Here is a 26505-nt window from a genome sequence, read left to right on the forward strand (position 1 = left end):
TCATCAAAATTGAGTCTGAAGAAGAGCTGCTTTCGCATTTTTTAGATTAGGGACATAAAACACTGAGTAATGAAATATAGTGGGAAGCCTCCGACGAAGCCGACACAAAGGGACTCCTTTACATCGGATGTCGGCTAGATTATGGGTACCACAACGGCACCTATTTCTGCCTTGAAGCAGTAATGTGTAAGCATTACTATGTTTCGGTCTGAACGGCGCCGTAGCTAGTGAAATTACTGGGCAAATGAGACTTGACATCTTATGTCTCAAGGTGACGAGCGCAATTGTAGTGCCGCTCAGAATTTTTGGGTTTTTCAATAATCGTAAGCGGAACTACATTGTAATAGGCAGGACGTATGAATTACCATCAGTTGAACGTCCTACTCGTCTCGTCACGTATTTTCATTTAAGAAAAATAGTGAAATCTCAATCTTTTCTGCTCCGTTGGACATGGTTAAATACAATATTAAAGTACTTACTAATGCTGTACTTGAATCTATTCTATCAATAGTTCCCAAGGGAATATCTGCGAGTACAAATGCTGCAAACACTTCGTTCGGCAGTGATGGAATGTCTTCTGTGTATGTCGCCTCACCGGCACATTGAATCTGCAAATAGACAATAATATATTTGAGTACGTCTTGTTGAAGAGAGTAATAAACACTTTATGTATTTATATTAATAATCTATATTTCTTTCATTTGTAAAATTGTAATATGCAAAAATATATTGTTTTACATTTTCGCCGATTCTTTTTAATACGACAAGTAAAATATATTTTATTAGCTGACCCGACAGACATTGTTTTGTACATAATAAATAAAATATTGTGTTTTATGAATTTGTCAATTATATTTCATAATATCTGGAATTATTTCGTAAAATATGCTCCCTGTTAACCGTGCGTCAGTAAAATCTCTATCAGAAAATATTTATACAAAACAAATATTGGAAATAAAAATAATTATGGGTCCCAAATCGATATAAAAACTATCCTATATCCCCAGTTGGTCTAAACTGCATTCCATGAAGAAATCCCCATTAAAATCCATTCCATAGTTTAGGTGTTCACTGGAAACAAACATCAGGACATTGGATTTATAACTAAAAAATAAGCCATTGAATGGAGGCTACTTTCAAATCAAAGTTATTTATATGTAGAAATTTAGTAATTAGTATCTAGCAAAATGTGTGGGTAATTATCGTTCAAAAATATGATTCAAAATTAATATTAGGTAGGTATAAAATAACACAGGTTATATTCTCACTGTTATATTAGTAACAATAGGGTCATCTAGTGTTTTAAATTTGAAGTACAGATTACTTTGACTTTGAATGGTAGAATGTCTTTCATTTTTTTACAAGAACTTAGTTTTATGTTTGACATTTGCACTATAATATGTTCGAACAAAATTGGGAAATATTAAAACATTACTTTACTTTTTCGAATGGGTAGTTTTTAACTATTTTGAAAAGGACCTCGGAGGTGTGATTTGAGCCCATTGGTTTATTTTCTGTGCGGAACCATTACCAATTGAAGTTTAAGAAGAGATTCAAGCCAAAACAATCGAAAATGTATCAAAAATTTAGGTTGGTCGGAGTACCTACCCCGCCGAGCCAGTCGTGGTGATGATCATATGAATGATATTGTGTTCCATTCATAAACGACAAAGTTTAACCATTCGTATACAACAAACACTTTTGAAAAGAATTATGTGACGTAAAATTGACGTGATATTTTGTTAACAGCTTACCAATCCATCACTTTTAGGTGATGGTTTGTTGAGAGGCCACAGCGCTGGGTTCGTATCGAATATCTGTCGTCCATCAGAGCCGGACCGATCCTCTCTTAATCTAATAGCACCTGATTTGTATCGAGCTCCCAATATGTTCGGCGGACACAACGATAGCAAACCCTGAAAATGGAGACTTATTTATTCGATTGAAATCCTTTTTGTATATATTTTGATGTTCCGCTTAGATACCTCATGCATACAACTTAAAGAGCTATGGCACTTTTGATGCTTTTTAGTAAAATAAAGGTTCTCCACTCATTTTTCTATTTAACGTGATAAATACAATTAACAGCATCATATTTTACTAAACTGGCAGACATCATTTTTTCATATAATATTGACACACATTTAAACAAATTGTCTTGCTCCAATACAATATACTTACTAAAAATACAGAAATACAAATAAACATCCATACTATAAGTCTTTGCACATACTGGGATTCGAACCCGGTACTTCAAGCTCAGTAGGAGTTACTAAACACTCGGGTGGGTTGTCAAATTACTATTTTCACAAATTAAATTTAAAAACAAAATTTATGAACGATGCGTTACACAAGCATATTAGTAAATTGACTTGTTTTCAACTGTATACTAGATCCTGTAGATGAAGCCACAACTTGAGAGTTGAACAAAGCATACAAGATTTATCAATGATACGTCACTCAAACGGTTGGAACAGCGTCGGAACGCGAGTGGTCGCGGGTTTGCGTCCCGCATCGTTTATAAATGTTGTTTTTAAATTGTATTTGTGTAGTTAATCCCAGAAGTGAGGATTATCATTTGAAAACATAACAAATTGTTTAGAAATTTATAGTAATTAATATTATTGAAAACTTGGAAAACAATGACAATTTCAACAGAAATATTATTAAAACAGAACTGTTTAATATTAAAGAAAGCCAAATTAGTTACCTAAATTACAAAATTAGGATAGGTGTGTTAATTAAGCATTGTTCATTAATTTGATGTGATGGATATGGACATATTTGTAAGCTTTTACACAAAATATTAAGCAATCGATGAACTTACTTTGTAAAAGAGTCCCAGAGCGAGTTGCCGCCTGTAGGCCGCAGACATTTCGGGCAGATGGTCTGTCACGACGATCTCATCGTTGAGTACACCGAGCGCTCCTTGCAATGTTTCATTGGTAAACAGCCGCTGGCCGACCAAGAATCGTTCCGTCTTGCTCGCCCTCGTCAGCGGTGGAGAGAGACCGCTGAATACGATGCGACATGATTCCACAGTCAGGTTCCTGTCGATTTTGTATAGGAAACCGGCGTGAACTATTGCGTGGGCGTTTTGAGAACGGGGCATTATCTGAAAAGAAACCGCTTTTTCTTCACAACTAGTTTAATATATCCCGGGTATAAACGTAAGCATAATGTTTTGCCTCGTGTCTTAGCAAATTTAGAGTAGCGAACTTCGAACACGTCCCCAGCTATACGTGTGAATATATGTCCTATGTTGGTTAAGCAGAGACGAATCGTCTCATAGACTGAGTTAAGGTCACAATCTGCCATGTGCTTGCACAGATTCTCTCCGTTGAAATCGCAGACTTGGGTGCCTTCATCGGGGATTCTAGTCCTGGGTTGCGCAGCACAGACAACCCAGGGCGATCTTTTTTCGTTAATTTTTTTATGATAGTAAGCGACGAGACGAGCAGGAAGTTCATGTGAGGGTAATTAATACACCCTACCCATTACAATTCAGTACCCCTCAGGATTCTTCAAAACCCCAAAAACTCTGAGTGGCACTACAATTGCACTCGTCACCTTGAGACATAAGATGTCAAGTCTCATTTGCCCAGTAATTTCACTAGCTCCGGCGCCCTTAAAACCAATACACAATAATGTTTACACATTACTGCTTCACGGCAGAAATAGGCGCCGTTTTGGTCCTCAAAATCTATCCGGCATCTTGTCTCGCCTCGAGGGAGGCTCCTTTGCACAGGATCCCGGCACACTCCTTGAGCACTTTTTCTGCCTCGAACTGAAAAAAACAATGAAAAGACACCGCCGACAATCCCGTGGTGTCAGAGATCTTTGCCAGAAGTATAGATCAGACAGAAAACAATCCAGCGACCTCTGTTTTACTTGAATGCAAGAATGATGAAGTCATTTTTGACAGCTGAAGCCATTTGGTAGTTAGTTTAGTCATAATTACATTTCAGGACATTTACATTCAAACGTCCCTATTTAGTTGTTAGTGAGAGGCTCCTTCACACAGGATGCCGGCTAGATTATGGGTACCACAACGGCGCCTATTTCTATAGTGAACCAGTAATGTGTAAGCATTACTGTGTTTCGATCTGAAGGGCGCCGTAGCTAGTGAAATGATTGGGAAAATGATACTTAACATCTTATGTCTGAAGGTGACGAGCGCAATTGTAGTGCCGCTCAGAATTTTTGGGCTTTTTCAAGAATCCTAAGCTGCACTGCATTATAATGGACAGGGCGTATCAATAACCATAGTCAGTCCTGCTCGTCTCATCCCGTATTTTCATTAAAAAAAAACATATAAAAATGTCGGGAAAAGTAATTTAACACAATTTACCTTAAATGTGACCAATTTATATTGTTCGTTGAAAGGAGGTAGCAATATGTTCAGGAGGATCTTCCCTCTCATATTCTCCTTTAGAAATTGTCTCATATTCACTCTGTACGGAAGTCCTCTTTCATTAACTTAAAATTTTAACAAGATTTATATTAGTACATAGTGCGTTATAATTATCTTAGATCATTTATACGTCTAGACAGACTATGGTACCTAAGAAAACGTCGAAAAAAAAATGTTTAGTGTTTGTAGTGTACTGACATCTAGTCTTAACAGAGTATGTGTTAACTATCATTGTCACTGTCACGACATCGACAGTGACGTTAATCGTGTGACGTTGAGTACTATATAAGGAATGCACAGTACAGCGGAAGGCCTGTTCTAATCGGCTGTTGGTTGCGTGTGGACGTGTCCGGGTGTAGTGCTACATAGTAAAGATTAGTTGTTTCAATCATGAGCAAACGATGAACATTACAGTGTTAACCTCTATTTTGAGCAATACACGCACACTATCACAAAGTAACAAATCGAGAGTGTAGGACATATATTGTCACAACACACTTAAGTAAACCTGGCCTGTTTTTATCGGTTGTCTAACAGCAAGAGACTCTATCTAGACGTATAAATTACCTAAGATAATTATGTATCTTCAATAGATTTATATTATGATTTTCGGGTTTCAAAACGAGTGGGGTCGAGATTTTTTAAAATTATTTCTTATGTGAATCAATAACGTTGAGTATGCGACTCAATTAATATTACGTAGTCATCGTCACCGGTGATGTAATATCATTAAGAATTTGCCACCGATACAGTTTTTGTGAATGAGCATGATTCCGTTCTACGTCTGGACCCCGGCCTCTCCTAATAATTAACCAAAATGTCAAATTCCAAATTTAAAAAAAAAATTACAGTGTCACCTCTTGATTCTTTTACAAAAGTATTTATTTATCCCTTCTAATTTTATAAATATGAATGTAAATTCGTTTGTTACGCTTTCACGCCTAAATCACTGAACCGATTTTGAAGAAATGTAATACAGAGATAGACTAGCTAATAGCTTGGAAAAGGACATAGGCTACCTTTAATTGCGAAAAAATTTAAGGAAAGAAGAGGGGTTGAAATAGGGAATGGATGGATTGTAGGGGAATTCGTCATTTTCAGAGTTAAAAATCTTTGTATTTAGGCACATGAAAGTATTAATTAATAAACATTTGCTCGAGAATCTTACAAACTAAATACAAAATCATTTATTTTGCACTTTTCATGTACAAATTAACATTTTATACAGACCCCCACACTAGGCGTTGCCTGTCTCGTGGGGGAAATAGTAGAATTAACAGAAAATAAAGTATACAAGCGGCTAGTGACAACAAGCTGATTACGAAAATTTAACTAATCATATTAAGAAATAAACTAAAAGTAATAACTATACAAGTATTAATTGTGTGTATATGTTGGTGAAAGTGTGTGTATGTGTATGTGTTTATTTTTTAGGATTGTACCTTAAGAAGATTCTCAGTTTCCATATAGGATAGTTGTATTAAATATTTTGATAGAAGCTCTTTAGCCTTGAAGATGGAGTGTTCTTTAAATTTACATAGCTGGACCAGTTTATTATAAATCCGGGGGTACAAAAATGTTGGAAAGTGACATGCTAATGCAGTTTTGACAGTAGTAACAGGCAATTTGTAAACTCGGTTTTTAAGCAATGTATTGTACTCTTTTGAGTTCAGAGCTGTTTTGTGGACACGCATCGCCACTCTTATCAGGCAAAGCTTTCGAACGCCGCGCTGAGTACCTGAGCGTCGCTATACAAATAATTCGTTGGGTATCTAATCGGTTTCCCCAAAGCGCCTTTTAACACAGCTCTTTGCGCTATTTCCAATTTTATGAGGTTGGTGGAATTTGTACCTCCCCAGGCTAGAATGCAGTAATTTATGATTGATTGTCCGAGGGCTAAATAGATGTTTTTTAATAATGAAAACTCGGCGGACTCTCGAAGCAATTTAATGGTGTATAATAATTTTCGTAAATGAATTAAGACAGCAGCAACGTGATCTCTGCAACTTAATGATTCGTCTACGACTATTCCAAGATATCTCATTGCGTTAACTCTTTTTATGTGGTCACAAGTGCATTTTTGAGCTGGACGTCTAGTACAGTTTGTACTGTGAATTTTAAGATTCTGTTGTTGACTTGGTGATGAAGCAGAAGTCTTATAAAAGCATTGAAATCTAGTTTTAGAAGAATTTAAAGTTAGAATATTTTGTTTCAGCTAGTATGATACCAATGACATACCTTGCTCGATATAGTCGTAAACGGTATCCCAAGAGAGTCTGTGGAAAACAATAGCTGTGTCATCAGCGTAACACAGGATCTCAGCATTTTGTAATGTGATAAACATTATGTCATTAATATATAATAAAAACAGGGTAGGACTTAAAATGCTGCCCTGTGGTACGCCGAAGGATCACCAACTTTAAGACATTGGCTTATATCAGTCAAATAGCGAGTTTTCGCAGTAGGATGGGAATTGAAAATGTATCAAGGGCTTTCGATAAATCTAGAAAAACTCCGACACAGGACTTTCCTTCGTCTAAATGGGCGGCAACAACTTCTATGAGAAGAGTCACTTCATCTTCTGTTGACTTGCCATATATACCAATGGAGCGACAGCCTTCAGGCTATTAAATAATAAGTTTAATTGTATGATGTTACTTTGTTACCATATTTTATATGAAAAAAAAAGCCCGCTGAGTTTGTCGCACCCTTTCTTCTCAGGTCTCAGGCATACTTTTTGGAATGGGTGGTAGTTTTTTGTTTCAATAAGTGATATCATATCCTATTATGCATAAAAATATTTCAATTTGAACTGATCCTCTCTTACAAAAATTATCTTGCCCCAAACTAGGCGCAGGTACATAGTACATCTAGGCATGCATGATAACGATATATTTAATGTGAATTACATCATAAAAAATATCCATATTCATGATATTATGCCACTGCGCTGTATGGGTCGTCGTCAAAATACGGTAGGTACAAGCTTTTGAAAGTAAGCCTCTAAAGGTTACTAGTTGTATCAAAAACCAAATCCAGTTTGTGAAATCGGCGATTTTGAATAAACTTTTCAAATCAAAGTCTACAGTCAATTTGACTACAGATGTCGAAGCAGTAGCATGTAATGAAAAATTGTTAGTTAGACGCCCTTGACTAACCCCAGACGACCCCAAATTATTAACCAAGACAGTGAACAAGTGAAAAGAAGAAATTCTAGAAACTAGGCCTTGTACACCACTTAAAAAGAAACAAAAATACAAGGAATACAGCAAAAATACTAAAAAATATATTTCACGAATTGTTAAGTCGTTATGTGTATGAGATATAAAGGTATTTTCAAATGAAGGCGCCATTTTCTTTAACGCCAATTTTGGTTAAGATTATGATTATACCAACTGATGTCAGGGTACCAAGCCCACCAAAAATAATAACCCATTCCAGATAAAGCAAAAGATGTTATTTCTCCTTGATTGATATGGAATCGACAAAATAATTGCCTTACTAAAACATCACTTTACTTTCCGAGTCCAGAATCCATTATTAAAAAGATAAATAGTTGTTTCGCATCATTAAATTTGCGTCAAAAGTAGCCACCATTTTGCGTAATTAAATGAGTATTGCTAATTTTTTAAGATTATCAGGTTCCTAGCCTAAAAACTCCCTAAAGTTATCAAAATAGCAACTATAGTAAAGTTCTATACTTATTTTTTTGAACTTTCTGTGTGTTGTACAAGACCTAGAGGGCCACAAAAATATGAACTTTTAAAAGTTTACCCCGAAATTATCACGTTATAAACTAAACCTTAGCAATTAAGCTACTAATTAGTATAACCAGATTCTACTTTCTCCCCAGAGTATTATAGTATTTTTCATTTAAATTAATTGTAACTTTCATTTTGTTATTATTAATTCTGATTATATTTTATAAATGTAAACTTATTGGTATATCTTGAATCACGTGAAATATGTTTTTCTTATACAGGGTGTCCCAAAGTTATGGGACATGAAGGGAAAGTACCTTAAATATCGAAGATAGGCTAATTTACTGAAAGAAGACTTTATGTTATTTTTAAAAGATAGTAATTCTGCATTCAAAGATTTTCTAAAAATTACTTGCCTCGTCTGGGAATCGAACCGACTTAAATGTAAAAAAAACACCCCTACTTTTATGATACCAATCGAAAGAATGGCCAAAAACTAATAACTCTTCTTAAGTAACATAGTATTTTAAAAGAACGTAAAATGAATGTTTTCCTACTTGGATTGGTACGAATGGACCGATTAGATGGCCGGCCAGATCCCCGGACCTTATACCATTAGATTTCTTCTTTTGGGGCTATGTGAAAGATATGCTATACAAAAAGCGATACGAGAACGTGGGCAAGTTACAAACAGAATTGTGCCATATCATATCGAGTATTCACCATAAAATGATAAGAAAATCAACAGGCAGCGGACTCATTAAAAGAATGGCGTTTTGCGTAAGACAAGAGAGATCACATTTTGAGCATTTAATTAATTAATTTACAAAAAATACCCACTTAATTGTCTACTTTCTTTTAAAATACTATGTTACTTAAGAAGAGTTATTAGTTTTTGGCCATTCTTTCGATTGGCATCATAAGAGTAGGGGTGTTTTTTTTTACATTTAAGTCGGTTCGATTCCCAGACGAGGCAAGTAATTTTTAGAAAATCTTGAATGCAGAATTACTAACTTTTAAAAATAACATAAAGTCTCCTTTCAGTAAAATAGCCTATCTTCGATATTTAAGGTACTTTCCCTCCATGTCCCATAACTTTGGGACACCTGTATATCTTTGAAAAATAGTCTTTAAAAAATTTATTTTGTCTGGTATTTTTTTAAACTAATTACTTAGGATGTTAAATATGTGAAAACTAGTAAATGGCTTTTTTTACAGAAGTAGATGTCATAAGTGTTATAAATAGCTATAAGATTAGTATATATAAATAATAAATAAATAAATAAATTTTCAAAAGACAAAATGTCGACGTATTTTTTTTAAACCATTGATACTAAAATTAGAATTAGTTCCTTAAAATAAGGCTTCATCAGTTATATAGTCTTGATAGTTTTACTCACGAATCGTTACATTGGCACCGACTGTCTCCAATAGAAGAAATATATCAGATTTAAAATCATTGTGCCGGTGCTTTGTCATTAGATTGCCAGCAATAGTTCCAATCTGAAAAATATGGCATCGAAATATAAATCGGGTGAAATTTTCCTGAAGTGCATAAATTAAAACAGTATAAAAATGTAAGTATTTTGACTTAGACAAACATACGAACTAGTTTTCTTGTGTTTCTGTTTACAGTAAATACATTTTGTCAAATTTTGTCAAATTTATTTAGGTCTAGCTGACCCGGTAAACGTTGTTTTGTCATATAAATTATTTTTAGAGTAAAACCGTTTCTTGGACATTGCACTCTTGACGACAACGGAAAAACACCGCTGACCATCCCGCGGTGTCAGAGCTCCATGCCTGAAGTACAGTTCCGACAGAAAACTGTTAGGCGAGCTCTGTCTTCGTTGGACGTCAGGAAGTCGAGCAGGCTGGATGGCATTTCTCCAATCGTGCTTAGAACGTGTGCCCCTGAGTTGACGCCGGTGCTAACGCGTTTATTCCGGCACTCTTATTCAAAAGGCGTAGTCCATGAATCATGGAAGTCAGCCCTTGTCCATCCGATCCAAAAAAAAGGAGACAGTTCGGATCCGGCAAACTACAGGCCTATTGCTATTACCTCCCTGCTCTCCAAAGTCATGGAGATCATAATTAACCGCCAGCTCTTGGTATACCTTGAGGGTCACCAGTTGATCAACGACCGGCAGTACGGCTTTCGCCATGGTCGGTCGTCTGGCGATCTTCTGGCATACCTAACACATAGATGGGCGGCGGCTATTGAAAGCAAGGGGAAGGCCTGGCAGTTAGCCTGGATATAGCGAAGGCCTTTGATCGTGTATGGCACAAGGCGCTCCTCGCAAGACTTCTATCATTTGGGCTTCCCGAGAGTTTATGCAAGTGGACCTACAGCTTCCTCACTGGGCGCAGCATACAGGTCGTTGTCGACGGTTATTGCTCGAATCCCAAGCCCGTGAACGCTGGAGTGCCCCAAGGCTGTGTGCTATCTCCCACGCTGTTTCTTCTGCATATCAATGATATGTTGGACACCGCCAACATATCATTGACTCGCTATGCAGACGACAGCACTGGTGGTACCGTATACACGGGCCATGCAGGTCTCTCTCGGGAAAACGTCGACCAGTGCCGGGAGAAACTTGTGTCTTCTATCGAGTCCTCTCTCGAGAAGGTCGCGGAATGGGGTAAGTTGAACCTTGTCCAATTTAACCCCCGGAAGACTCAAGTTTGCGCGTTTACCATTAAAAAAAACCCCATTTGCCGTATCACCGCTCTTCGAGAACACTTCCCTTAAAGTCTCGCCTAGTATCGGAATACTTGATCTCGAAATCTCGAGCGATTGCCAATTCCGTGGTCATAAATAGAGCACGGCAATACTTCAAGCCGGCCCACATTCTAGCGCTCTACAAAGCGCAGGTCCGGCCTCACATGGAGTATTGCTGTCATCTCTGGTCTGGCGCACCCTAGTATCAGCTCGATCCATTTGACCGCGTGCAACGCAGAGCAGCTCGAATTGTCGGGGACCTAGCGCTCTGTGAACGGCTGGATCACTTGGCGTTGCGTAGAGATGTCGCTTCATTGTGTGTCTTCTACCGCATTTATCACGGGGAGTGTCCCGAAGAGCTGTTCAACCTGATTCCTGCCGCCGAATTTCACCTTCACACGACACGCCACAAGTTACGATATCATCCCCACCATCTGGATGTGTGGCGGTCCTCCACAGTGCGGTTTTCAAGGAGCTTTCTTCCTCGTACCACGAAGCTGTGGGATGAGCTTCCTTGTGCGGTGTTTCCGGGACGATACGACATGGGTACCTTCAAGAATAGCGCGTACACCTTCCTCAAAGGCCGGCAACGCTCTTGTGATTCCTCTGGTGTTGCAGGAGAGTGTGGGCGGCGGTGATCACTTAACACCAGGTGACCCGTACGCTCGTTTGTCCTCCTATTCCATAAAAAAAAAAGTGGAACATTACATTATTTTTCAAAAATTAAAGATTTTTGTTTAAATAAACGTATTCTTATTACATCAGCTACCTGCCAATAAAACTCCCGTCAAAATCGGTCAAGCCATTGTATGACAAAAATTGTGTTACTACATGTATGTATTCATATACATGTAGTAAAAAACGGTTATTTAACTATTACGAACAGAGACTCCAATTTTATTCATATGTATAGATTATCAATTGAAAGAGAGTGTTGAATAATTTATACTATTTCAAATGTGCTTCTGAATAATATAAATAAACTTCGAAATATAATTCCTCTGAAATCTATATTTCTAAAATAGGAATATCTAGATGTATACATGAATTTTAATTAATAAATATTCAATTCTCGAAGTCTGTGTCTCGGTCTCTAGAGAATACCAGATGAGAAGAAGTAAAATTCCCAACATAATGCTGTTTAGACACCATTTTGGTTCTTTTATGTCGAAATTGTTATGAGTTATAAGATCTCTGTAAACTTTTTGAACTAAATAAACCTTTCAATTATTAATTATTATTATATAATCTACGATTATTAGCTGAATTTTCTCATTTATTTTGTATTAGATACTATTGCAATTCTTACAAGAAATAATGAACATTTTTGGACTGGATTTGAAAAAAAAAATTTTTGAATAATTTAAAACTTGTTGTGATTTACTTGTGACTGTGTTAATTTAAGTTATGTGTTACACTTACATTTTTGACAGGAATATGAGCGACCAGTTGTAAGTGATTGTAAAGAATTCTGAGATAACTGAAGTATTCCCTTTTGCAAACATTTGTGAAGATCTCTTCCAACTCTGTGAGGGTATTGCCAGCTCCGATTCCTAGGTTCTGGTCTATCAAGTACCCTTTAAGCGCAGTAACTCCAGATACATCTATTAGTAGACGCGGATACTCAAGGATTGGATAAGCACCTGTAAATTAATACAAATTATGAGGCATAAAACCAAAATCTTATGGAATATTCGATAAGAATATGAATAATTTATTTCAATCGATCTCTTTACTTATTATGCATTTTCATTGAATTGCAAAATGTTTAAATATTTTACAAGTATACAAATGATTTAAGTTCTCTTTAGTGTTAATTCCGCCAATATTTGTTTATAAAACAATTCGACACGTGTTTCGCCTTTACACGAGGTATCCTCAGGACGTGCTGTCTCGCCAAAATCTGGCACGAGTCTCACTCGTGCCAGATTTTTTTTGACAAAAACAAATATTGGCGGAATTAACACTAAAGAGAACTTAAATCATTTGTATAATTATGGATTTCCGCAAAGTAACGCCTATTTCAATAAATTTTATTTTACAACTTTCTATGTATAATTTTTGACTACGTTGTGAATGTCATTGAATCGCCACACAAGTCAGAGACTGTGTCATGGGATCAAATAGAGCTATGATTAAAAATAAACCATTTGGTAGTCATCACTTGGCATTTCTATGGTAAGTTTTGAAGATACTCTTAAAAATAACGATCTTACAAAAACAGGATGATTGTGTTAATAATAACCCAAAAGGAAACAATAATCAAGAAACGGGGCATAGATTTTAAAGCCTTCATCATAATCATTAATTTAGCCGGTCCACTGCTCGTAAGAGGCCTCACCAAACATTTCCACGACGATCGGTCCTGTGCTACCCTCATCCAACCTACTCTGGCGATCTTGACTAGATTGTCGGTCCATCCATTGTGAGGGGTATACCAACACTACGTCTTCCGGTTCGCGGTCGCCATTCAAGGACTTTACTGCCATAACGGCCATCTATCCGTCGAACTGTGTGACCCTGCCCACTGCCACTTCAGTTTCGCAATAATCTAGCAGGTTTACACACATGTAAAAATATATTATGAAACAATCTGGAAATGCGATACAATGGTATATTGCTAAGGGGCAACGCTGCCGATATAAATACAATATTTGTGCTGCAGAAGAGGGCTATTCGCGCTATTTATAACCTAGGTCCTAAAGAATAATTGAGAGCAAAATTCAAAGATATTAACATCTTGACTGTTGCTTCTCAATATATTCTTGATAATGTAATGTATGTTCATAGGCACATAAGTGAATTTGCCAAAAACTGTCATAACCATAATGTTAACACCAGGAACAGACATAAACTTATGATGCCTACTACTCTTTGTAGTCTTGAAGTCTTTTGTGGGGCGATGTATATGCTTTTACAACAAGATCCCAGAGAATATTCAAAATAAAAGTATTACGTTATTCAAAAGAATTGTTAAATAACGTTTGTGTGGTAAAGGTTACTATAACATAAATGACTTTCTTAATGATACCACACATTGGTAATGGAGTGACCGCCCTCAGGCTATTAAATAATAAGTTTAATTGTACAATATTACTTTGTAAACATATTTATTCGATGAAAAAAAAAAGCCCGCTGAGTTTGTTGCGCCCATTCTTCTCTTCTTTTTTTGACTTTCAATAAATGATGTCACATCCTTTTTTGAATTTGAATTTGAATCAAAATATGAAAATCATGGGAGCACGCAAGTTTTTTTTGCACGCGCCAAAGTACGCGCCAGATAATTGAGTACGTATAGCCATACAGCCTACTTCAAAATTTTGTACAAAAATGCATATTCTATTTTATAACAAATTACCTTTCGCAAATAATAAACAATTTGATAATAATTTATGTTTTTTCGTGTTAATTAGGGATACATTTATTTATTCCAAAAATGTAAATGGATGTTCCGCGGCATAAAACCTCTTTGTTGTTACAAAAAAAAACTGTATTACCCAGTCAAATTGAAAATGGTCTGTTTACTCTCATATAATTTTCAGTTAGGTACTTACTCAACTTTGTAGGGATAATTCTATTATGCACTAGTGTAATATTATTATGCACATGTGTGTTATAGTTCTATTTATAGCCCTAAGAACGATGTAACAAGGCTCACTTTACGATATAATAATTGCTTAACATTGCACCAGCTAAATACCCTCTTATTTAATAACTATTAATTGTTGGTTAATCTTTTCCACATGCCAGAGCCATCGGAGCATACGGCAGTACTTTCATTTACTGCTGATGTTCCACTAATTACTTTCTTGCGTTACTGGTTTAAGTAACAGTGAAACAAAATATTTTCCAGCGAGATCGAGTTCAACTTAATAGTTTTATATCACACAAATGTAACTATTGCATATAATAAAATCAAAATCACTTTATTCATGTAGGTCACGCAAATGATACTAATGAATGTCAAATTATTTTTCTCATTAAATTTACCGTAATTTCGTAAAGGGTTGACCTAATGAGAAAGAAGTAGCAAGAAACTCATTATCACTCTTTTAAGGCGCGGTCATGAGGAAGAACAGAAGATGGAACAGCACACAAGGTGGGAAGATGAAATAAAATTCACAGCAGGACCTAACTGGAGAAGAGTTGCACAAAACAGAAAAGAGTGGAAATCGTTGGAGGAGGCCTTTGCCAATCGGCACGCCGAACTCAGACACATTTTATAGTTTATAGCTTAAAATTCTTGGTTTTTCAATTGCTACTTGTTTTTAGTACGGTATAACATGGCTTATTATTATTATTAATCATAGTATTGTTAATATAATTATAAGATTTGTTTTGTTTGAATAAAATGAATAAATTATTTTATTTGAATTCATACGTATTTTATTGATTTGAAATTTTATATTACTCGGTAGAATTTATATAAGATCATGTTCTACGCTATAATATGTCCATTTACCTTTCTATTCAATGTACAAAATTATATTCACTGACGTTACCAACACAATGAAGATACACAGCGTGACCGAAAGTAAGCCTATTTAAATAATAATCTACTGCTGAGAATACAATATTACGAGATAAAATTATGATGAAAAAAATAATCTGGCATTATAAAGTTTTTGAAATTATACTGTCAATGAATGAATGAATGAACACTTAATTGCACTAAAAATTATGAAATTTTTATTTATATAATTGTATTTATCCCAGCCTCCTACTCCTTTGCACAGGATGCCCGCTAGATTATGGATATACCGTGAAGCAGTAATGTGTAAGCATGATTGGGTTTCGGTCTGAAGGGTGCCGTAGCTACTGAAATTACTAGCGAGCGCAATGGTAGTGCCGATCAGAATTTTTGAGATTTTCAAGAATCCTGAGTGGCACTATATTGTAATGGTCAGGGCGTATCAAACTATCAGGTGAACGTCCTGCCCGTCTCGTCCCTTATTTTCATAAAAAAAAAAACAAAAAAAAATTCATCGCCTGAATTCTGAGCAGTACTTCAACTGCGCTTATCACCTTGAGATATAAGGTGTCTGTTAAGTCTCATTTGCCCAGTAACTTCACTAGCTACGGCACACTCCAGACCAATAATGATTATACATTATTTCTTCACCGCAGATAAAGGCACCATGGTGGTACCCATAATCTAGCCGGTATCCTCTGCAAAGAAGCCTCCCACTGGTAAGTGCACTTAGTCGCCCCTTTCGACATCCTTGGGCCTTGATTCCCTATTCTTTTTATGCTCCGAGGAAGCACAGGACAAAATTAATACTTTTTCTGCAGTAGTAGCTTGACGACAGAAAAAGGTGGCAGAGTACTCACCCTCCCACCGGTATATAAAAACTTGTTGTTAGCATTCAGTAACTCACTTACCCTTTGCTGTATTCCCAGCAACAAGCATGTATTCATCAGCTCCATATTTCTTGAATATATTGTATATATCACCGATCTCCTCAACCCTGAACCAATCCTTATTATCAGACAACTTAATGTGAATTACTGGAGATCTTTCCACATCATCATGTCCAATAAAGCACCAATCTGATTCACTGCACGTCTGTGAACATTCATCACCAGATTTCTTGCATATCTTTAAGTCCTCAATGTCTGGTAGATGGTATGGGTCAGGGCTATCTGAAGCGAACTTCTTGAAGGCATCTAGGATTGGTCTATAGCCGGTACATCTACAGACATTGCTGCCTAATGACTTCTCTATCTCCAGCATAGTCATTTTCTTCTTCTTAAGAAGACTGGAATAAAATTGAAAAAATAAACTAAGTAATAATATTTAACGATCTCTATAACTTATTCGTATGGAACAGACGGAAACGGAAATTACAGTCGATTGGATTGTTTTAGTTACTTATTTAGAGAAACCGAGTTTTTCTCATTTCCTTTTTCCGGTTCCATTAAATTGTTAACAGGTATTCTTACAGTTAATAAAGTGTGTTTATATAATACTAGCTGACGCAGCAAACGTTGTATTGCCGATATTAAAACCGCGATACAAAAGTAACTGTTGATCGAAGTTGAAGTTGTATGTATTTTTTAATGCTGACTCATAATCAAACAATTAAAAAATCTATAAAAGTAAAAAAAAAAATCGCGTGGACCACCCTCAACATTTAGGGGAATAAAAAATAGATGTTTTCCTATTCTCAGACCTACCCAATATGCACTCAAAATTTCATGGGAATCGGTCAAGCCGTTTCGAAGGAGTTTAACTACAAACACCGCGACATGAGAATTTTATATATGAGATTAAACTAGAAATAATACGAGCGAAATAAATGTATAACATATAAATCTCAATTACTTTTACTGTTTTAAAAAATAGTTACTATCTATATATTATATATTGATAAAATTATCGTGTAACAATGTTAGTTGCCATACTCTACCGAAATGGCTTGGTCATTTTTATAAGACTTTTTATATTGAGTAGGTCTAAGAATACAACAGGATGCCGGCTAGATTATCGGTACCACAACGGCGTCTATTTCTAACGTGAAGCAGTAATATGTTAACATTATTATTGTGTTTCGGTCTGAGATCGCTTTACATAGGCTGCACTTAAAGTATCGGGAATGGAATATTTCCACTGTTAAAAAGATTTTAATATGACATATTAAAATCTTTTTAATTGATAACTCCTTGGTTTTAAAAATCGAATACCATTTATTTATTTTAAAGATTCTCGGTCTTGTCACAAGGTCTTGTCAAACTTGTTTAGTCGTTGAGAAAATGGAATTGACTCGAGAAAATTCTAGAGCGATGATTTATCATGACTTTCGAAGTGGTTTAACACAAAAACAGTGTGTTGACCGGATGATTTCAGCATTTGATGATGAAGCCCCATCCAAAACCACAATTTATCGCTGGTTTGCTGAATTTCAACGTGGACGTGTCAAGCTCAGTGATGATCCCCGTCAAGGTCGTCCAAAAACTGGAGTCACCAAGGAAAACGTTGATTCTGTGCGTAAGCTGATTGAGGAAGATCGACATGTGACATACCGCGAAATTTGGGCAGCTTTAGACATTGGCATGAGTCAAATACAAATAATCTTGCATGAACAATTAGGTGTAAAAAAGTTGTTTTCCCGATGGATACCGCATTTGCTATGTGAAGAGTAAAAAGCGGCTTGCGTTACTTGGAGCGTCAGAGCTCTCGAAAGATTCCACGCCGGATCCTAAATGCCGTATACAACATCGTATCAGGTGATGAATCCTGGATATACGTGTACGAATCCGAAACAAAAAACCAGTCACGAGTTTGGGTGTTCGAAAATGAGTTAAAGCCAACAAAAATTGTTCGTTCACGGAGTGTTGCAAAAAAAATGGTGGCCACGTTTGTCTCCAAAACCGGCCATGTTGCGACTATTCCTCTTGAGGGACAAAGAACGGTTAATGCAGAATGGTATGCTAGCATTTGTTTGCCACAGGTCGTTCAGAGAGGTTCGCGGTCAGAGATTTTCATTACCTGAAGAAGCTGTAGACGCCTACAAAACGGCCATTTTGGAAACCCCAACTTCCGAATGGAATGGTTGCTTCAATGATTGGTTCCATTGTATGGAAAAATATGTCAAATTTCGAGGAGAATACTTCGAAAAGCAATAAATACATTTTTAAATAGTAATGTTGTGTCACTTCCTTGATTCCCGAAATTTTCAGTGCCGCCCTCGTCGCTAGTGAAATTACCGGGCAAATGAGACTTAACATTTTATGTCTCAAGGTGACGAGCGCAATTGCAATGTCGTTAAGAATATCGGTTTCTCAAGAATCCTGAGCGGCACTGTATCGTGTCAATTACCATCAGCCGAACGTCCTGTTCGTCTTCGTACTATCATAAAAAAAACGAAAGACTTCGTAATCTATTATGAGAAAAAGTGACGAGAGTGAGGGAGAGAAAGCGGAACGGGTGGGGGCTTAACGTCCCAGCGAGGTCCAGAAATAAAGTAAATGACACTAATGTCTTTGTAAGAATAAAGTTTATTTTAACCGAAAATACAGTCGCACCAGCCTTCTCTGATTGTTTTGTACACATATAGACGACCCAGATAGTCAAGTTATTAACCCTTCCTACTAACTAGAGATCCCGGGCTCGAATCCTGGTAGGTAAACATTTATATGATCAGTTGTTTCCGAGTTATCGATAATTAGTATGTTTAAGTAAGTATATTGTATTAAATATATCGTTGTCTTCGCCCCATAGCACAGGCTAGTATGGGGCGAGATAATTTGTATACTCGTAAAAAAAATTAGGAAAACGGTTGACCCTAAAGGCCATCCCTGCAACTTTTCGCTAATTCCATACCAAAACGCTTATGACGATTTTGAGGTCTTCGAGTTCAAAAGTATAATTGTGTTGTTTATAAAGTTTAATGAAACACAATTTTTTGAATTTTCAAACGGCAATAAATTTTCAATGTACCGATTTTCACGCAGTTGGTGGCTTTTTATGAGCTTCATTTGATCGAACTCGGAATTTCGAAGTAATTCCGAAAAAACACTTTTTCGGTTTTCTTTCGTCAACTCACGAACGAATCGAATGGGTTTTTGATGTTTAGACCTGATTAGTTTCTAGAATCGATCGGTAAAGCAGTTTAAAAGTTATTCCAAAAAAACCACAAGTGAAATATTTTTTCGTACTTTTTTGGAGATTTCTTGAAAGCTCCGAATCGGTCCGAATTATATTCAAAAATCTAAGTTTGGTTAATCTCTCCCCTTTATTTATTCCTTTCGAATGGCGCCAACCGCGATGAAATCAGTCTAGCCGTTCAAAAGTTATGAGGTTTACATACAACCATACACACACACATACACACACACACATACATACATACAGACGTACAGACAACATTGCGGGAATGGTCCCGGAAGCTTCCTAGGACCTTAAAACGTCGAGATCAGATCAATATTCAATTTTCGAAAATTGTGGTAAAACCAATAACTTCCCGAATTTTCGAAAATTTTCAATTTCTTAGCAGGAAGTTAAAAGCGTATCAATATATACATAGTTAGTTAGCTCTATCATGTCAGACCTTAATACGTACCTATACATAGCCATGACCCATCCTGGACTGCAGTACCCACACTGTGTGCCACTGTTCTCGTACAAGGTCTTCTGCAGGGAGTGATATCCATCCAGCCTGTTGCCAACTTTCTCTATCGTTGTAATGTCCCAGCCCTTACACGACGTCACCGACGTTAAGCACTAAACATAATAGATTACCACAATATATTCAAATTCAAATATTTTTATTCAAAATAGGATTTAAAATCACTTATTGAACGTCAAAAACTACCACCCATTCAAAAGAGACTGCCTCAGACCTGAGAAGAATGGGCACAAGAAACTCAACGGGCTTTTTTTTTAAATATAAAATATGGATTACAAATTGATATCGTACAATAAACATTTATAATTAAAGAGCCTGAGGGAGTTCTCTTTATTCTCAGTCCGGGGTGTCATTAAGAAAATCGTTTATGCTATAATAACCTTTCCCACACAAACGTTTTTTAAAAATTCTTTTAAATTTCGTAACACATTTGTTTTGTACATTTTCTGGGATCATATTGTAGAAGCATATACATCGCCCATATAATATCAATACCTCAGTTACAAATCTATATTTACAATACCATGATTAGGTATATATAAATCAGGTATACCTGATTCCTGCCGCCCAATTCCAACTTCGCACGACACGCCACAAATTAGGATATCATCCCCACCATCTGGATGTGTGGCGGTCCTCCACAGTGCGGTTTTCAAGGACCTTGAAATGAGAATAATCTTCTATGTGCGGGGTTTCCGGGACGATACGACATGGGTTCCTTAAAAAATGCGCGTACACCTTCCTTAAACACCGGCATGGCTCGTGTGATTCCTCTGAAAAGAATTTGGGCGGCGGTGACCACTCAACAGCAGATGACCCGTCCTCTTTTTCCATAAAAAAAGGGAATCTTTTTTTTATTTTTAAAGTGGTATCCTTTACTTATCACTCGGATTAATTACACAAATTAAATTTGTAACCGAAATTAATGAACGATGCGGGACTCGAACCTGCGACCTCTCGGGTTCCATCCGAGCGCTCTTACCAACTGAGCCAAACATTCGAGTGACGTGTGGTTCGTAAGTCTTGGTTAGTCTCGTTCAACTTTTAGGTTGTGCCTCGCTCGAACGGCTAGCTCAGTTGCTAAGAGCGCTCGGACGCTCGGCTCGGAAGCTTAGACAAGAAAAATGGACACGAGTTCCGACGCGTGCTAACGCGGCAGAAACAGCTCGCAATATCAATGTTACGTTTGGAGAGGGGACTGCTAAATATTTTATTATATTTTATTAACCCCAAATATTTTACTTAAAGTTAACAACGTTCCATAATGATGAACTATAATAATAAAATAATCTATATATATAAAAGAGAATAAATGTTTGTATGTTTCCTAATAACTCCTAAACTATACGAGCGATCTCAATGAAATCTTTTGTAATAGATTTGTTGAAGCTCAAGGAAGGTTTACATATATAATTTATATGGCAAAACAACGTTTGCCAGGTCAGGTAGTATTTAATATTGCAAAGTTTTTTAGTTATTGTTAAGTTATCGATATCGATACGTGTTATATTTAAAAAAAAATAAAGAAAATAAGAGACAAGACAAGAAGGACGATCACCTGATGGTAATTGATAGGCTCTGCCCATTACAATGCAGTGCCGCTCAGGATTCTTAAAAAACCGAAAAATCTTGAGCGGCACTACAATTATTGCGCTCGTCACCTTGAGACATAAGATGTTAAGTCTCATTTGGCCAGTAATATCACTAGCTACGGCGCCCTCCAGACCGAAAAACAGTAATGTTTATACATTACTGCTTACCGTTGTGGTACCCATAATCTAGTCGGCATCCTGTGCAAAGGAGCCTCCCACTGGTAATTATGTTTCAACACAAACATTGTGTTAACGAAAGTTTTAATTTCTGAACAACGGAAGTTTTAATTAAATTAGGCGGTGCCGTAAAATCAAATAACTTGTGACGTTCTTACCTTAAGTGATTAATTAAAAGTTTTATTTGGAGATACTTTGAGGTAATTAATTGGCATAGACAAACGTAAAAGTAGTATATTTAATTTGATTGATTTTAAATGTAAGCCTCTATGGTTGATCAATGTCAAACAGTTGGTTAAAATATTTAATTGTCCCCAACCTTGTAATGATATATCTTCATGTGTTAGCTAAATGTTCGCCATTTTGTATTCTTATATAGAGATATTAGATTATTATATAGAGGAAAATGATGCATGGTTCTTGTATGGTTCTGCACAGGCGACCTACGCCACAAATTAGGATATCATCACCACCATCTGGATGTGTGGTGGTCCTCCACAGTGCGGTTTTCAAGGACCTTGAAATGAGAATAATCTTCTATGAGCGGGGTTTCAGGGACGATACGACATGGGTTGCTTAAAAAATGCGTGTACCTTCCTTAAATACCGGCAACGCTCCTGTGATTCCTCTGAAGAGAATTTGGGCGGTGGTGACCATTTAACACCAGATGACCCGTCCTCTTTTTCCATAAAAAAAGGGAATCATTTTTTTATTTTTTAAGTAATGGTATCCTTCTCTTATGGGAATAATTACACAAATTAAATTTGTAACCAAAATTAATGAACCATGCGGGACTCAATTGTATAATATTAGATTAAATAGGCTATGTGTTATTTGATTTAATAGATGGGCTTGGAGTATCTTATCACTTCTTCTCCCCGCCCCTTTACGAAAAAATGTCGCTTCATGACGTTTACCAAGTGTTGTTTGCAATTTAATATATTTTTTTTGCACACCTTTACACAAATTATCTCGTTCCAAACTGGGCATAGCCTGTACTATGGGCACAAGACAACGATTTATTTAATACAATATACTTACTTAAACATACATAAATACAAATAAACATCCATGACTCGGAAACAAACATTCATATTCATCATATAAATGATTGCACCCACCGGGATTTGAACCTGGGACCTCTAGCTCACTAGGTAGGGTCACTAACCACTGGGCTATAGGGGTCGTCAATTTTATTGTCACTCCCTATGGTAAATGAATATATTTCTACTGTGTGAAAGCAACACTTTTTGAGTAAATTTATTGCATCTTAATTCTCATATTGTATTTTAAATAATTTGTATCACAAAGAAGGTGTACACATTGATCTAAGAGAGTGGCAATGAGTTTCTTGCTACTTCTCATTACAATTTAATTTGGCGGTAAATAGTATAACTTTGTAAATCATGTCGTTTCTTGACTTAAATACATATATATAGAATTTTTGCATACCATACAGACTTAAAAATAAAAATTTATATAAAAAAAAAAGAAAAGACCTTAGGCTAATTACAGTCATAGGTCACGCAATGGGCGGTCTTATCGCTTGAAGCGATCTCTTCCAGACAACCCAAAAAAATACAGGATACAATAAGTTATTATAACAGGTATATTGAAAATAATGTCTTTAAATATTCTGTCGACGCCAGATTTCCTATCGTCGACTGGATTAAATTTAATTTTATTATTATATCGAGCCATAAACCTAAACCTATCAAACAATTACTCTAATATTACTCCATTTACCTACTTCAATCATACTTCATCCTTCATCTATCTGTCAAATACAACATTCATTCATTCACTGTTCTACTTCAACTACTTGCACACGACACCTCAATTACACAATAACTATTTTATCTAATCCTTAGTTAAGACAGACGAAATATAAATCTTTAAGAAGATATCAATCTTTCTTTTGTTCATCGCGAACATATTCCCTTACTTAATTTAAGTATATAATAATTACAATAATAATAATAAAAATAAAGTAAATTTACATACCTATACTTAATAAAAAAAAAATACAAAAAAATACTACTAAATACTAATATCCGGACGACCGAGCCTTGCTCGGATTTTTAAGAATGTATAAAACTTGAACAAAAAAAAGGAATAGGACATCTGGATTCAAACCCGTCTACTGCTTTCTTGATCATCCAATGTCCCATCTATGCTATTATAGTATTGTATATAGTGGCGAAATTTACCTTTATATTCTAATGTTATTGTAGCTATTTCTCATTAAAACACGGATAATACTACATTTGTTAAAATTGAAAGCTAGTAAATTTCATTAAAATCGTTGGAAGCCGTTTCCGAGATTCAGATTATATATAAACGTATATACAAGAATTGCTCGTTTAAAGATAAAAATATCTGGACGACCGAGCCTTGCTCGGATTTTTAAGAATGTACAAAACTTGAAAAAAAAAAATACTATAGGACATTTGGATTCGAACCAGGATCTTCTGCTTTCCAGATCACCCAATGTCCCATCTGAGCTATAATAGTCTTGTGTATATAATATATATATATATATATATATATATATATATATATATAAAACACGGATAAATTACATTTTTTAATATTGAAACCTAGCGAGGTCGAATTCTTGCCCCCGAAACTACCTGTATACTAAATTTTATTAAAATCGTTGGAGCCGTTTCCGAGATTCAGAATATATATATATACAAGAATTGCTCATTTAAAGATATTAGATTAGATATATAAATACAAAAGCTTCAAATTTATAATAGTACTAGCTGCCCCGACAGACGTTGTTTTGTAGATAATAAAAAAAATACTGTTTCATAGGAATTTGCAATAATATTTCAAAACATCAAGAATTATTTCGTAAACAATGCTCCCTGTTGTTATAATGAAATTGTTTTACAGCGGAACTGTCAAACCGTGCGTTACTAAATTCTCTTATAGAAAATATGTCCATACAAAGCAAAAATTGAAAATAAAAAGAATTATGGGTCACAAATCGAAATAAAAACTATCCTATCTCTCAAGTTGGACTAAACTGCACCCAATGAAATCCCCATTAAAATCCGTTCATTAGTTTTGGAGTCCATCGCGGACAAACAACGTGTCACGTAATTTATATATATTAAGATTTATTATACGCACTGACAGTTACTATTACATCTGATAAATATAAGTAAAACTGTACCGAGTTAACGCTCTGTGGTAGTGCTCCGGGATGCTTCACCACGCTAACGAGGCAGGCACCACAACCTCCCTCAGTGCACATGTACTTGGTGCCTCTCAGCTCCAGATGTCTGCGCAGGTATTCCAGCAATGATGTACCAGAATTCACCTCACATCCAACTGAAAATAAAAGTTAAGTAAGTTTATTCAAACAAAACAAATCTTATAACTATATTAACAATACTATGATTACATTAGTTATGCAACTGTTGTGTAAGAAGGGGTATTAAAACACGAATGTGGATTTATCTCACGAGGCGAAGCCGAGTGTGATCATAGTATCACATGAGTGTTTTAATACCTAATTATCAACAGTTGCATACAAGACAGATTTTATCTACACCCAGATATGTATCCTCTAAAAGATTCTGAAACAGTTAGCTTCCTGCTAACATTAAAACAGCCAGTCCTAGTAGTAACGTAATATCATCCATTACTGATTATATACAAATAAACTAAGTATTCATGAAATAATTATTTTTTTTAGTAGTAATTTACATTTTGTGCAGTGCAATAATTAAAAATCACTTGAATATTATGTTCTTTTGGAAATTAATCGCTCATTTTTGTAAACAAAACAATAAAAATATCGAGGAAAAATGGCGGGAATTCGAATAACCTACTTTTTTTTACGGTGCGCGACGTTCTGGTAGTGTGGAACGCGCGTAAACCAAAATATTCTTTTTTTGAAATTCATACAGATGCCACGCACCGAGCAATAAGACTGTGGCTGTCTGTTAAAACGCGTTGAGGAGGAGTGTTGTTATGAAATTCAGTACAACATTACAACACTCAATGGTTATTAGAACATTGGGTGTTTTAATGTTGGAAATAAGCTAACTGTTTGAGAATCTTTAATAGATAATTTAAAACATGGGTGTAGATAAAAAAATTAAAACTATCCTTACGGGGAAGCATACCAAGAATACTGGCATTATTTCCACGTTGGATAGCTAGGCTGATCCCTTGACCGAAATAGCTGCCAGCGCTTGGGTTGCCAGTAGTCCTATTGAGGCGCGAAGATAGTACTTTGCAAATTCTCCGCGCCTTTGGGCCCCACAGGCCTAGTGTCTCGACACCAAACGGCACAAAGATGTAAGACTCATTGAGACCGCCAAAATTATTTTATATTTTATGTATAAAATTCTCGTGTCCCGGTGTTTGTTACCAAACTCCTCCAAAAAGGCTAAGCCAATTTGTTTGTATATCGGGTAAGTCTGAGAATCAGCCAACATACATTTTTATACCCCTAAATGATAAGGGCCCGACCCGCTCTTGCCTCTCGCCTCCTTACGACTCAAGCACATCTCACCTATAACTATTTATGTAGTTACAAACTTATCTCGGCTGACACCGACTCCAGAAATGACAATAATCGTAACTAGAATTCGATTAATAAATTAGATTGTATAAAAATACACAATTATTTTTATACTTTTTAGTGCATATTATCTGTTGTTTTGGAATAGTGTTTTTGAAGTCCGTTGTTTTTTTGTTATTTTTTTTTATTTTTTGATTTTTAGTGAACTTGAAGTACACTAACTAACAA

General features: G+C 36.0%; 1 protein-coding gene across 2 annotated transcripts in view; it reads right to left on the reverse strand.

The window, feature by feature from the left end:
- LOC126964485 (uncharacterized) overlaps positions 1-26505 on the reverse strand; it is a 56165-nt gene that overhangs the window by 8113 nt on the left and 21547 nt on the right. For both annotated transcript variants that reach the window (XM_050807633.1, XM_050807634.1), the window contains exons 2-10: positions 24919-25076; positions 19900-20060; positions 16220-16596; positions 12260-12480; positions 9516-9618; positions 4352-4479; positions 2828-3115; positions 1755-1916; positions 480-608 (exon numbers count right to left, since the gene is read on the reverse strand). In XM_050807633.1, coding sequence (XP_050663590.1) covers positions 480-608; positions 1755-1916; positions 2828-3115; positions 4352-4479; positions 9516-9618; positions 12260-12480; positions 16220-16596; positions 19900-20060; positions 24919-25076 — 1727 coding nt within the window. The remainder of the gene's footprint in view (positions 1-479; positions 609-1754; positions 1917-2827; positions 3116-4351; positions 4480-9515; positions 9619-12259; positions 12481-16219; positions 16597-19899; positions 20061-24918; positions 25077-26505) is intronic.

This window comes from Leptidea sinapis, chromosome 5, assembly GCF_905404315.1.
Source record: "Leptidea sinapis chromosome 5, ilLepSina1.1, whole genome shotgun sequence".
NCBI classification, from domain to species: Eukaryota; Metazoa; Arthropoda; class Insecta; order Lepidoptera; family Pieridae; genus Leptidea; species Leptidea sinapis.